Genomic DNA, 14,633 nt, shown 5'->3' with positions numbered 1-14,633 from the left:
TCTTCTCCAGGTTCATCTCTCTGTAGGTGATGGCTTTGTTATGGAAGGTTTAGGAATCGCTTCCTTTTAGGTGGTTATAGAATTTAACGGCTCTTTTCTGGATTTTGATAATTAGTGGGTATCGGCCTAATTCTGCTCTGCATGCATTATTGGGTGTTCTATGTTGTACACGGGGGATATTTTTGCAGAATTCTGCGTGCAGAGTCTCAATTTGGTGTTTGTCCCATTTTGTGAAGTCTTGGTTGGTGAGCGGACCCCAGACCTCACAACCGTAAAGGGCAATGGGCTCTATGACTGATTCAAGTATTTTTAACCAGATCCTAATTGGTAAGTTGAATTTTATGTTCCTTTTGATGGCATAGAATGCCCTTCTTGCCTTGTCTCTCAGATCGTTCATAGCTTTGTGAAAGTAACCTGTGGCGCTGATGTTTAGGCAAAGGTATGTATAGTTTTTTGTGTGCTCTAGGGTAATGGTGTCTAGATGGAATTTGTATTTGTGGTCCTGGCAACTGGACCTTTTTTGGAACACCATTATTTTGGTCTTACTGAGATTTACTGTCACGGGCCAGGTCTGGCAGAATCTGTGCAGATTATCTAGGTGCTGCTGTAGGCCCTCCTTGGTTGGTGACAGGATCATCAGCAAACAGTAGACATTTCACTTCAGATTCTAGTAGGGTGAGGCTGGGTGCTGCAGACTTTTCTAGTCCCCCCGCCAACTCGTTGATATATATGTTGAAGAGGGTGGGGCTTAAGCTGCATCCCTGTCTCACCCCACGGGCCTGTGGGAAGAAATGTGTGTTTTTTGCCAATTTTAACCGCACACTTGCTGTTTGTGTACATGGATTTTATAATGTCGTACGTTTTACCCCCAACACCATTTCCATCAATTTGTATAGCAGACCCTCATGCCAAATTGAGTCAAAGGCTTTTTGAAATCAACAAGGCATGAGAAGACTTTGCCTTTGTTTTGGTTTGTTTGGTTGTCAATTAGGGTGTGCAGGGTGAATACATGGTCTGTTGTATGGTAATTTCTCTCATTCTCTCTCGGTCTCCTCTCTCTGTCTCCTCTCTCTCTCTCTCTGTCTCATCTCTCTCTCTCTCTCTCTCTCTCTGTCTCCTCTCTCTCTCTCTCTCTCTCTCTCTCTCTCTCTCTATCTTTCTCAGTTCTTGGTTGGGGGACAACCTGATGGTGGGCTGTAATGCAGACTGTCACTGTTTACGAGAGCTCTATAACCCAGTCTGTGGATCCGATGGTGTGATGTATTACTCCCCTTGCCATGCAGGCTGCAGCACAGTCAACCACACGGAGGTCTCCACAGGTAGACAGGTAACCAACCAACTGTTCAGCAAAGATCTCACTTAAATTAGTTAATGAAGATGTACGGTAGTCTGTCAGTATACATGTTCACTCTGTGTGACTGTCCCTTCTGTGTGACTGTCCCTTCTGTCAAATCAAATCAAATTTTATTGGTCACATACACATGGTTAGCAGTTTGTTAATGAAGAAAAATGTATTGCGAGTGTAGCGAAATGCTTGTGCTTCTAGTTCTGACAGTGCAGTAATATCTAACAAGTAATCGAACAATTCCACAACAACTATCTAATACACACAAATCTAAGTAAAGGAATGGAAGAATAATATATACAGTGGAGAGAACAAGTATTTGAAACACTCAGGAAGTTAAAGCTTGGTTGCAAATGCGTCTTCCAAATGGACAATGACCCCAAGCATACTCTCTGTCAGGAGGAATGGGCCAAAATTCACCCAACTTATTGTGGGAAGCTTGTGGAAGGCTACCCGAAACGTTTGACACAAGTTAAACAATTTCAAGGCAATGCTACCAAATGCTAATTGAGTGTATGTAAACTTCTGACCCACTGGGAATGTGATGAAAGAAATAAAAGCTAAAATAAATATTTCTCTCTAATATTATTCTAACATTTCACATTCTTAAAATAAAGTGGTGATCCTAACTGACCTAAAACAGGGAATTAAATGTCAGGAATTGTGATAAACTGAGTTTAAAAGTATTTGGCTAAGGTGTATGTAAACTTCCAACTTCAACTGTAGGTATTCCTCTTGTCCAGATGGGATAGTGGAGTGTGATGGTGATTGCATCATATGTGGATCTGTTGGTAAGCAAATTGGAGTGAGTCTAGGGTGTCAGGTAAGGTAGAAGTGATATGATCCTTGACTAGCCTCTCACAGCACTTAGTTCAGTTACCATTGCCTTCTTGGGTACAGAAACAATGGTGGCCATCTTGAAGCGTGTGGGGACAGCAGACTGGGATAGGGAGAGATTGAATATGTCAGCTGCTCTGAGGACGTGGCTAGGGATGCCGTCTGGGCTAGCAGCAGGTGCGATGGTTAACACGTTTAAACGTCTTACTCACGCCGCCACCAGAGAAGGAGAGCACACAGTCCTTGGTAGTGGGCCGTGTCGGTGGCACTGTGTTATCCTCAAAGCAGACAAAGAAGGTGTTTAGTTTGTCTGGAAGCAACATGTCGGTGTCCGTCGAAGTGGCTGGTTTTCTTTCTGTAATCCGTGATTGTCTGTAGACCCTGCCACATACGTCTCGTCTCTGAGCCGTTGAATTGCGACTCCACTTTGTCTCTATACTAACATTTCACTTGTTTGATTGCCTTGCGGAGGAAATAACTACACTGTTTGTATTCAGCCATAATCCCCAAAAACTAAATCCTGCAAAGGACTGTCTGACTGTTCCTTCTGTCTGACTGTTCCTTCTGTCTGACTGACCCTTCTCTCTCCCCTACTGTCCCTTCTGTCTGGCTGTCCCTTCTGTCTGACTGTCCCTTCCGTCTGACTGTCCCTTCTGTCTGACTGACCCTTCTCTCTCCCCTACTGTCCCTTCTGTCTGACTGTCCCTTCTCTATCCCCTACTGTCCCTTCTGTCTGACTGTCCATTCTCTGATCCCTTCTGTCTGACTGTCCCTTCTGTCTGACTGTCCCTTCTGTCTGACTGTCCCTTCCCTATCCCCTACTGTCCTTTCTGTCTGACTGTCCCTTCTGTCTGACTGTCCCTTCTGTCTGACTGACCCTTCTCTATCCCCTACTGTCCCTTCTGTCTGACTGTCCCTTCTTTCTGACTGACCCTTCTCTATCCCCTACTGTCCCTTCTGTCTGACTGTCCCTTCCGTCTGACTGTCCCTTCTGTCTGACTGACCCTTCTCTCTCCCCTACTGTCCCTTCTGTCTGACTGTCCCTTCCCTATCCCCTACTGTCCTTTCTGTCTGACTGTCCCTTCTGTCTGACTGTCCCTTCTGTCTGACTGACCCTTCTCTATCCCCTACTGTCCCTTCTGTCTGACTGTCCCTTCTTTCTGACTGACCCTTCTCTATCCCCTACTGTCCCTTCTGTCTGACTGTCCCTTCTGTCTGACTGACCCTTCTGTCTGACTGACCCTTCTCTCTTCCGTACTGTCCCTTCTGTCTGACTGACCCTTCTCTCTCCCGTACTGTCCCTTCTGTCTGACTGTTCCTTCTCTCCCCTACTGTCCCTTCTGTCTGACTGTTCCTTCTCTCCCCTACTGTCCCTTCTGTCTGACTGTCCCTTCTGTCTGACTGTCCCTTCTCTATCCCCTACTGTCCCTTCTGTCTGACTGTCCCTTCTGTCTGATTGTCCCTTCTCTATCCCCTACTGTCCCTTCTGTCTGACTGTCCCTTCTGTCTGACTGACCCGTCTCTCTCCCCTACTGTCCCTTCTGTCTGACTGTCCCTTCTTTCTCCCCTACTGTCCTTCTGTCTGACTGTCCATTCTGACTGACTGTCCCTTCTGTCTGACTGTCCCTTCTCTCTCCCCTACTGTCCATCTGTCTGACTGTCTATTTTGTCTGACTGTCCATTTTGTCTGACTGTCCATTTTGTCTGACTGTCCCTTCTGTCTGACTGTCCCTTCTGTCTGACTGTCCCTTCTGTCTGGTGCCCCTGGTCAGGTGTACTCAGGCTACAGCTGTGTATGTTGACTCTGTCTGACTGTCCCTTCTGTCTGGTGCCCCTGGTCAGGTGTACTCGGGCTGCAGCTGTGTGGTGGGGGGGAACGTCACGTCGGGGCAGGAGGGTCTGGCTCTGGATGGGAAGTGCACCAGCTCCTGTAGTCACATGCCAGCCTTCCTCACCTTCCTCTTCATCATCATCTTCTTTACCTTCCTGTGTAGTATCCCCGCCCTCACTGCTACCCTCAGGTGGGTACAGACCCTAACTCTAAATCTCACTGCTACCCTCAGGTGGGTACATACCCTAACCCTCACTGCTACCCTCAGGTGGGTACACACCCTAACCCTCACTGCTACCCTCAGGTAGGTACATACCCTAACCCTCACTGCTACCCTCAGGTAGGTACATACCCTAACCCTCACTGCTACCCTCAGGTGGGTACAGACCCTAACCCTCACTGCTACCCTCAGGTGGGTACATACCCTAAACCCTCACTGCTACCCTCAGGTGGGTACATACCCTAACCCTCACTGCTACCTTCTGGTGGGTACATACCCTAACCCTCACTGCTACTCTCAGGTGGGTACATACCCTAACCCTCACTGCTACCCTCTGGTGGGTACATACCCTAACCCTCACTGCTACTCTCAGGTGGGTACATACCCTAACCCTCACTGCTACTCTCAGGTGGGTACATACCCTAACCCTCACTGCTACTCTTAGGTGGGTACGGAGCAGACAGACAAAAGAGAATGTGTGAACTGTGGTATATTTCTGTTATAACAGTCTGATAGTATCCTCAGTGTGTGAACTGTGAATCTAAAGTGCTCTCTGTCGACCCCTACAGGTGTGTCCCAGACAGCCAGAGGTCCTTTGGATTGGGAATCCAGTGGATCGTGGTGAGAAGTCTAGGTATTTCATTTCTCTTGTTGAATTTGCTTTGATTTGATAAATGTGACCTTGTAGCTTGAGATTCCCGACATCAAGCTCCCGGTGGCGCAAGAGGTCTAGGAAACTGCATCTCAGTGTTAGAGGCGTCAATACAAACCCTGGTTTGAATCCAGGCTGTATCACAACCAGCCGTGATTGGGAGTCCCATAGGACGGCGCACAATTGGCTCAGCGTTGGCCGGTTTAGGACGGCGTTGTAAATAAGAATTTGTTCTTTAACTGACTTGCCTAGTTAAATACAGTTTAAATTTCAAATCAAATAAAAAGTAAATAATGTGATGTTGTTCCTGAAGGTGGGATTCCAGGCCCGATAGCATTTGGCTCAGTGATCGACATCTCATGCCTGCTGTGGCAGGACCAGTGTGGAGAGCAGGGCTCCTGCTACCTCTACCAGAACTCTGCCATGAGCCGCTTTACACTCATCGCTGGCATCATCTACAAGGTAACTCAAGGCCTACAGGTCTGTTATTTCATTCTGTTATAGGATTGTGTTCAAGGACTTTCTTCATTCTCACGACCATATCAAATGTTTGTTTAACTGAGAGAGAATTATATTCTCCCTCTAACCATAGTGCATGTCTTATTCTCTCTCTCTCTTCATCCATCCCTCCCTCCGTCAGGTTCTCGGCATGATGTTCTTCCTGCTGGCCAGTGTTCTGTACAAGCCCCCTCCAGAGTCGCCCCAGAGCAGCTGTGAGAGCACCGACCACGGGGCAGGGGATAGCAGGGGAGAGACGGGGGACCTCTCCATCCCTTGATCCCTTGACCTTCCACCAAAAATCATCACCAATGTACACGCCAGGTTATGATGACTTCAGACCCCACCCACATCTCACCGCGCGCGTGTGTGCGTGTGTGTGTGTGTGTGTCGTGCCACTGCATCCTCAATCGCTGCCAGCCCGCACCCGTCTCATGGCCACTCCCATCGCACAGACACATCACCCCAGGGCAAGTCATATCTGATCCACCCACTGAGCCCAACTTCATCCCATGGGATTGCCCTCCATCACCTCCCTGCCAGCCCACTGAACTTGGGGTTTGTGTGATGTGATGAAAGACTGAGACCAGGGTCACAGATAGGGTCAGAGGTTATTCTGAGAAGTAGGAAAGTCTCCTGATGGCTTTTGGGATATAAACCACTGAAAAGACGAAGGGAATGTGGATCATGGAAACGTTACAGACGATAGAAACGTAAAGGTCATTTCCCACTGAGACGACATATCACAGAGTTTACCGTGAACGCAGTCTCCGCTAACACGGGAACAGTGCCTTTAAATTTAAATCACGCTGTAACAATAAACTTCTACAAAACGGATTGAAAAGAAGCTTTAAATGAGTATGATATGGGACATTTTTTATTTTGTATAAAAAAAAAATCCACCTTTATTTAACCAGGTAGGCTAGTTGAGAACACCTTTATTTAACCAGGTAGGCTAGTTGAGAACACCTTTATTTAACCAGGTAGGCTAGTTGAGAACACCTTTATTTAACCAGGTAGGCTAGTTGAGAACAAGTTCTCATTTACAACTGCGACCTGGCTAAGATAAAGCATAGCAGTGTGAACAGACAACAACACAGAGTTCCACATGGAGTAAACAATTAACAAGTCAATAACACAGTAGAAAAAAATAGTCTATATACAATGTATGCAAAAGGCATGAGGAGGTAGACAAATAATTACAATTTAGCAGATTAACACTGGAGTGATACATGATCAGATGGTCATGTACAGGTAGAGATACTGGTGTGCAAAAGAGCAGAAAAGTAAATAAATATAAACAGTATGGGGATGAGGTAGGTAAATTGGGTGGGCTATTTACCGATGGACTATGTACAGCTGCAGCGATCGGTTAGTTGCTCAGATAGCAGATGTTTAAAGTTGGTGAGGGAGATAAAAGTCTCCAACTTCAACGATTTTTGCAATTCGTTCCAGTCACAGGCAGCAGAGAACTGGAAGGAAAGGCGGCCGAATGAGGTGTTGGCTTTAGGGATGATCAGTGAGATACACCTGCTGGAGCACGTGCTACGGATGGGTGTTGCCATCGTGACCAGTGAACTGAGATAAGGCAGAGCTTTACCTAGCATGGACTTGTAGATGACCTGGAGCCAGTGGGTCTGGCGACGAATATGTAGCGAGGGCCAGCCGACTAGAGCATACAGGTCGCAGTGGTGGGTGGTATAAGGTGCTTTAGTGACAAAACGGATGGCACTGTGATAAACTGAATCCAGTTTGCTGAGTAGAGTATTGGAAGATATTTTGTAGATGACATCGCCGAAGTCGAGGATCGGTAGGATAGTCAGTTTTACTAGGGTAAGTTTGGCGGCGTGAGTGAAGGAGGCTTTGTTGCGGAATAGAAAGCCGTCTCTAGATTTGGTTTTAGATTGGAGATGTTTGATATGAGTCTGGAAGGAGAGTTTACAGTCTAGCCAGACACCTAGGTACTTATAGATGTCCACATATTCTAGGTCGGAACCATCCAGGGTGGTGATGCTAGTCAGGCGTGCGGTTGCAGGCAGCGAACGGTTGAAAAGCATGCATTTGGTTTTACTAGCGTTTAAGAGCAGTTGGAGGCCACGGAAGGAGTGTTGTATGGCATTGAAGCTCGTTTGGAGGTTAGATAGCACAGTGTCCAAGGAAGGGCCAGAAGTATACAGAATGGTGTCGTCTGCCCTCCGATTTGACACACTGAATCGAGATGGTCAGTGACCTGTTTGTTGACTTGGCTTTCAAAGACCTTAGATAGGCAGGGCAGGATGGATATAGGTCTGTAACAATTTGGGTCCAGGGTGTCTTCCCTTTGAAGAGGGGGATGACTGCGGCAGCTTTCCAATTCTTGGGGATCTCAGACGTTATGAAAGAGAGGTTGAACAGGCTGGTTATAGGGGTTGCGACAATGGCGGCAGATAGTTTCAGAAATAGAGGGTCCAGATTGTCAAGCCCAGCTGATTTGTACGGGTCCAGGTTTTGCAGCTCCTTCAGAACATCTGTTATCTGGATTTGGGTAAAGGAGAAGCTGGAGAGGCTTGGGCGAGTAGCTGCGGGGGGGTGGAGCTGTTGGCCCGAGGTTGGAGTAGCCAGGAGGAAGGCATGGCCAGCCGTTGAAAAATGCTTGTTGAAGTTTTCGATAATCATGGATTTATCGGTGGTGACCGTGTTACCTAGCCTCATTGCAGTGGGCAGCTGGGAGGAGGTGCTCTTGTTCTCCATGGACTTTACAGTGTCCCAGAACTTTTTGGAGTTGGAGCTACAGGATGCAAATTTCTGCCTGGAGAAGCTGGCCTTTGCTTTCCTGACTGACTGCGTGTATTGGTTCCTGACTTCCCTGAACAGTTGCATATCGCGGGGACTATTCGATGCTATTGCAGTTCGCCACAGGATGTTTTTGTGCTGGTCGAGGGCAGTCAGGTCTGGAGTGAACCAAGGGCTGTATCTGTTCTTAGTTCTGCATTTTTTGAACGGAGCATGCTTATCTAAAATGGTGAGGAAGTTACTTTTAAAGAATAACCAGGCATCCTCGACTGACGGGATGAGGTCAATATCCTTCCAGGATACCTGGGCCAGGTCGATTAGAAAGGCCTGCTCGCATGAGACAGTATCTATAGTATGGGACAGTATCTATAGTATGGGACATGGGACAGTATCTATAGTATGGGACATGGGACAGTATCTATAGTATGGGACAGTATCTATAGTATGGGACAGTATTTATAGTATGGGACATGAGACAGTATCTATAGTATGGGACAGTATTTATAGTATGGGACATGGGACAGTATCTATAGTATGGGACAGTATTTATAGTATGGGACATGGGACAGTATCTATAGTATGGGACAGTATTTATAGTATGGGACATGGGACAGTATCTATAGTATGGGACAGTATCTATAGTATGGGACAGTATTTATAGTATGGGACAATATCTATAGTATGGGACATGGGACAGTATCTATAGTATGGGGCATTATCTATAGTATGGGACAGTATCTATAGTATGGGACATGGGACAGTATTTATAGTATGGGACAGTATTTATAGTATGGGACAGTATTTATAGTATGGGACATGGGACAGTATCTATAGTATGGGACAGTATTTATAGTATGGGACATGGGACAGTATCGATAGTATGGGACAGTATTTATAGTATGGGACAGTATCTATAGTATGGGACATGGGACAGTGTCTATAGTATGGGGCATTATCTATAGTATGGGACAGTATCTATAGTATGGGACATGGGCAGTATTTATAGTATGGGACAGTATTTATAGTATGGGACAGTATCTATAGTATGGGACAATATCTATAGTATGGGACATGGGACAGTATCTATAGTATGGGGCATTATCTATAGTATGGGACATATATTTATAGTATGGGACATGGGACAGTATCTATAGTATGGGACAGTATCTATAGTATGGGACAGTATCTATAGTATGGGACATATATTTATAGTATGGGACATGGGACATGTATCTATAGTATGGGATATGTATTTATAGTATGGGACATGGGACAGTATCTATAGTATGGGACAGTATAGTATGGGACAGTCTCTATAGTATGGGACATATATTTATAGTATGGGACATGGGACAGTATCTATAGTATGGGACAGTATCTATAGTATGGGACATATATTTATAGTATGGGCCATGGGCAATGTATCTATAGTATGGGACATGTATTTATAGTATGGGACATGGGACAGTATCTATAGTATGGGACAGTATAGTATGGGACAGTATCTATAGTATGGGACATATATTTATAGTATGGGACATGGGACATGTATCTATAGTATGGAAAATTATCTATAGTATGGGACATGGAGCAGTATCTATAGTGAATGTCATACAATCAGTATGAAGCATTCCTTATATTGAGGGATGAAAGAAAGAGGTGTTTAACACTCATAAAACAACCCTGTTGTCTTGCACTAACACAGTTACAGCACATAATTTTCATATCATAATATAAACTATAGACCACAAGTATTTAAAGGTACTTACTGTTATTATACCTGTACCTAGTGAGAAAAATAACACTCATGTACGTTAACAAATGGAAGAGCACACACCTGTTAATGACAGCCGCTATAAAACGACAGTGAAAGGCCTGTATGCAGGATGCCATTTAACAGATCACTGAGCTCAAGAGAGGCTGTGAGGATGATGGTGTGATTTCATCCTGTCTGTGTCCTTCAACTAGATAGATCAATGATGTGATATCATCCTGTCCACGTGTCCTTTAACTAGTCCAGGGGTGGACATCTCCAGTCCTCCAGGGCCTGATTGGTGTCACACTTCTTGGGGCTGGGGCATAATTGTGACACCAATCAGGCCCTCGAGGACTGGAGTTGTCCACTCCTGGACTAGACAGATCCATGGTGTGATATCATCCTGTTCACGTGTCCTTCAACTAGTCAGATATCATAAAGCGATATCAAGACACATAACTGCACTTTAAGACCTAATCAGCAATGATGAATTTAGACAATTATACAAGAGTTATGCTGGCAGTGTATGCTGGTTGTAATTAACAGCTAGGGACAATGCACAAAATAAATGAGTTGTAGTATAAAGATAAGACAACAGGCCTCTTCTCCAAACCTCCAAGTGTGCCAAATATCATTGCCCCAATCCGTTTTCTGTTTTGGGATCTTATTTTTCCAGATAATTTATGATAGAAATGAACAGCACTTTTGTTCATGTATTCATTTAATTGGATTGTTTTCACATGGTTTGGTATTGTCCCAGACATCTTTGTATATGCAGTAGAGCAGGGCTGCCCAACCCTCTTCCTGGAGATCTACCATCCTGTAGGTTTTCAGTCCAACCCTCTTCCTGGAGATCTACCATCCTGTGGGTTTTCAGTCCAACCCTCTTCCTGGAGATCTACCATCCTGTGGGTTTTCAGTCTAACCCTCTTCCTGGAGATCTACTGTCCTGTGGGTTTTCAGTCTATCCCTCTTCCTGGAGATCTACTGTCCTGTAGGTTTTCAGTTCATCCCTCTTCCTGGAGATCTACCGTCCTGTGGGTTTTCAGTCCAACCCTCTTCCTGGAGATCTACTGTCCTGTAGGTTTTCAGTTCATCCCTCTTCCTGGATATCTACTGTCCTGTAGGTTTTCAGTTCATCCACTGTCCTGTGGGATCTTATTTTTCCAGATAATTTATGATAGAAATGAACAGCACTTTTGTTCATGTATTCATTTAATTGGATTGTTTTCACATGGTTTGGTATTGTCCCAGACATCTTTGTATATGCAGTAGAGCAGGGCTGCCCAACCCTCTTCCTGGAGATCTACCATCCTGTAGGTTTTCAGTCCAACCCTCTTCCTGGAGATCTACTGTCCTGTAGGTTTTCAGTTCATCCCTCTTCCTGGAGATCTACTGTCCTGTAGGTTTTCAGTCTAACACTCTTCTTGGAGATCTACTGTCCTGTGGGTTTTCAGTCCAACCCTCTTCCTGGAGATCTACTGTCCTGTAGGTATTCAGTTCATCCCTCTTCCTGGAGATCTACTGTCCTGTGGGTTTTCAGTCCAACCCTCTTCCTGGAGATCTACCGTCCTGTGGGTTTTCAGTTCATCCCTCTTCCTGGAGATCTACCGTCCTGTGGGTTTTCAGTCCAACCCTCTTCCTGGAGATCTACTGTCCTGTGGGTTTTCAGTCCAACCCTCTTCCTGAAGATCTACTGTCCTGTGGGTTTTCAGTTTATCCCTCTTCCTGGAGATCTACCATCCTGTAGGTTTTCAGTTCATCCCTCTTCCTGGAGATCTACCATCCTGTAGGTTTTCAGTTCATCCCTCTTCCTGGAGATCTACCATCCTGTAGGTTTTCAGTCCAACCCTCTTCCTGGAGATCTACTGTCCTGTAGGTTTTCAGTTCAGCCCTCTTCCTGGAGATCCTGTAGGTTTTCAGTCCAACCCTAATTTAACACACCCGATTCTACTTATTAGCTGCTCAACTAGACCTTAACTAGCTGAATCAGATATGCTAAATTAGGGTAGGACTGAAAACCTACAGGACAGTAGATCTCCAGGAAGAGGGTTGGACTGAAAACCTACAGGACAGTAGATCTCCAGGAAGAGGGTAGGACTGAAAACCTACAGGACAGTAGATCTCCAGGAAAGATTAGTTTAGTTCCTGAAAGCAGCTGCTGCCTATGTGAATACGTGGACTCACCTTCAATACTACCCTGATCAGCTTATTCTGGGCTATCTGGAGCTTCCCCTTCATAAGTTTAGATAAGCACCCAAACCAGGAAGTACTAGCATAGTCAAAATGGTATTGAATGAGGGCAGTAGCTAGCACTTTCATGGAGTCCTTATCAAGCAGCTTGGACATTCTAGCCAAAGACGTAGTCCTGGCATTAACCTTTCTTAGCACCTCATTGGCCATGCTCACACCTCCCAAGCTTCCATCAAGGATACATCCCAAGTAGCTAACAGAGATTTTAGTAGTCAACACCTCGCCCCTTAATTCCACACTGATTTCAGAGAACCTACTCAATTTAGGTCTGGATCCAAAAATAATTGCTTCAGTTTTCCCTAAGTGCAGAGTTAGCTTATTATCTCCAAGCCATTTGCTAATGCTAGTAAGCTCTGTGCTAAGTATGCTCTCCAACATAGTTTTACTTTTGTGAGACACCAGAAGTGTAGAGTCATCCTCATGAAGAAAAAGACGGCAAGAACAAGCATCTTTCATATCGTTAATATACAATAAAAACAGCAGAGGCCCAAGCACGCTCCCCTGTGGAATGCCACAACTCATTGGTTTTGCCTGAGACAGTGAACTATTAACCTCTACCACTTGGTTGGACTGAAAACCTACTGGACAGTAGATCTCCAGGAAAAGGGTTGGACTGAACCTACTGGACAGTAGATCTCCAGGAAGAGGGTTGGACAGCCCTGAAGTAGAGGATGTAGCTGATGATTCAGAATTAGTTTTCCCTGACCAAACAATCCCCCCTCAAATTGCCCTGTTCTAGAACACTTGACAGTATATTTTTTGATAACATGAGACTTTAGAACTTGTGTTGGCAATTTACATTCCTCATGTTTTTTTATGTTTTATATGTATTCATTTTTGATGGACCCAAATGCCTCCAAATCTTCTCTCCTTCGTTCTCCCACCTGATCCCACCATGGACTTTACCGCCACGTGATAGTGTGTGTAACCTTAAACCTTCCTAGTCTTACTGTTGTGTCTCTTCACTCACTAGCCCTTCTGTAAATCTAGTCTTATGGGTTTTGTTTTGGTACTTTTGTAAATGAAATAGAAACGTATATGACTTTTATTGAAATGTTTCTTAAGATGTTTTTTTTATCAACAGGTGAACAACGCTATCATTTGTTTTGTTTCATTTTTTTTTAGTAGCATTTCAAATCATTGCAAGTCTGCCCACTTCAAAATCACTTGCATGTATCACATGTACACACACATAACCAAGCAAATTACATCTCTTCTCTCACTCCCTGTATCTCTCTCTTCCTCAAACACACAGACACACACACACACAGACAGACACACACACGCACACACACTCTCATCCTCTTACTCTCCCAGCAGAAACAACAAATATACTATAACTATCTCCATTAACCTTCTGACACTTCACTCAGAGCCTCAAATATTGAAGCTTTTTCAATTCCAGGGGATTGAATTCATGTGACTGAAACAAGGATTTTTCCCTCACTCACTCAAATCACAGAAACACTGACACAGAGACCATTGGACCAAACACATTGATGCATTTTAATAGCCACCGGGTTCTTCATCAAGCGGTACTAAAGAACTAAGCAAGGTCACGCAAGAAGAGACGGAAGTAAAAGACAAACTATGTGGGGGATAGGATGGTGGGACAAAGGATCAGTTTCCATGGATACTGTTGAGTCATGGCTCTCTTGTCGGGTCTGTTTGCAGACATTACATTTATGACTCTTGGCAAATACACACAGGGACACATTACTGAACGTTAAATACACCGACATGATCAAATACACACAGGGACACATTACTGGACATTAAATACACCGACATGATCAAATACACACAGGGACACATTACTGAACGTTAAATACACCGACATGATCAAATACACACAGGGACACATTACTGAACGTTAAATACACCGACATGATTAAATACACACAGGGACACATTACTGAACGTTAAATACACCGACATGATCAAATACACACAGGGACACATTACTGAACGTTAAATACACCGACATGATCAAATACACACAGGGACACATTACTGAACGTTAAATACACCGACATGATTAAATGCACACACGTTCTGAGAATTTAACACAGTATTTCAAACATTACCATACTTATTGGAACAATAGATATTTCACACGTACTGTATGGAAACCCATCATACTGTACAGACAGCAGAGGCAAGGACCTTGCAAATGAAATACACACATTCATATATATGAATAAGAATATGCCATTCTTAGTGCAAATTTAGACAAAATAAAAAGACCTAGCTAAGACAAAGTCGAAACAGTTCCTTTAAAAATTGTGATTCATTTTCTCAAATCGTGTTTGTCCGTTTCCACAGGTTTATAATATATATAGACAGAGTGGAGATTGTATACATAAATATCATTGACCAGACAGAAACAACAATGGATGGTGTGACCATAATGACACATTAAGAAAATCACTTTACCCAGTACATTCAAACTATACATTTGATACTTGT

The 14,633-nt window shown here is 44.4% G+C and overlaps 1 protein-coding gene across 1 annotated transcript in view; it reads left to right on the top strand.

Annotated features, from left to right (window-relative positions):
• The window catches only part of LOC112221351 (solute carrier organic anion transporter family member 4A1-like), a 52,924-nt gene extending 46,704 nt beyond the window's left edge, over positions 1 to 6,220 (top strand). The window contains exons 8-12 of the mRNA XM_042304183.1: positions 1,165 to 1,327; positions 4,025 to 4,203; positions 4,803 to 4,867; positions 5,199 to 5,347; positions 5,526 to 6,220. Of these exons, the coding sequence (XP_042160117.1) occupies positions 1,165 to 1,327; positions 4,025 to 4,203; positions 4,803 to 4,867; positions 5,199 to 5,347; positions 5,526 to 5,663 (694 nt within the window). The 3' untranslated portion in view covers positions 5,664 to 6,220. The remainder of the gene's footprint in view (positions 1 to 1,164; positions 1,328 to 4,024; positions 4,204 to 4,802; positions 4,868 to 5,198; positions 5,348 to 5,525) is intronic.
• The last annotated feature ends 8,413 nt before the right edge of the window (positions 6,221 to 14,633 follow it).

This window comes from Oncorhynchus tshawytscha, linkage group LG22, assembly GCF_018296145.1.
Source record: "Oncorhynchus tshawytscha isolate Ot180627B linkage group LG22, Otsh_v2.0, whole genome shotgun sequence".
NCBI classification, from domain to species: domain Eukaryota; kingdom Metazoa; phylum Chordata; class Actinopteri; order Salmoniformes; family Salmonidae; genus Oncorhynchus; species Oncorhynchus tshawytscha.
Note: the sequence above shows the minus strand (reverse complement) of the source record. Positions and strands in the feature narration are given on the sequence as shown.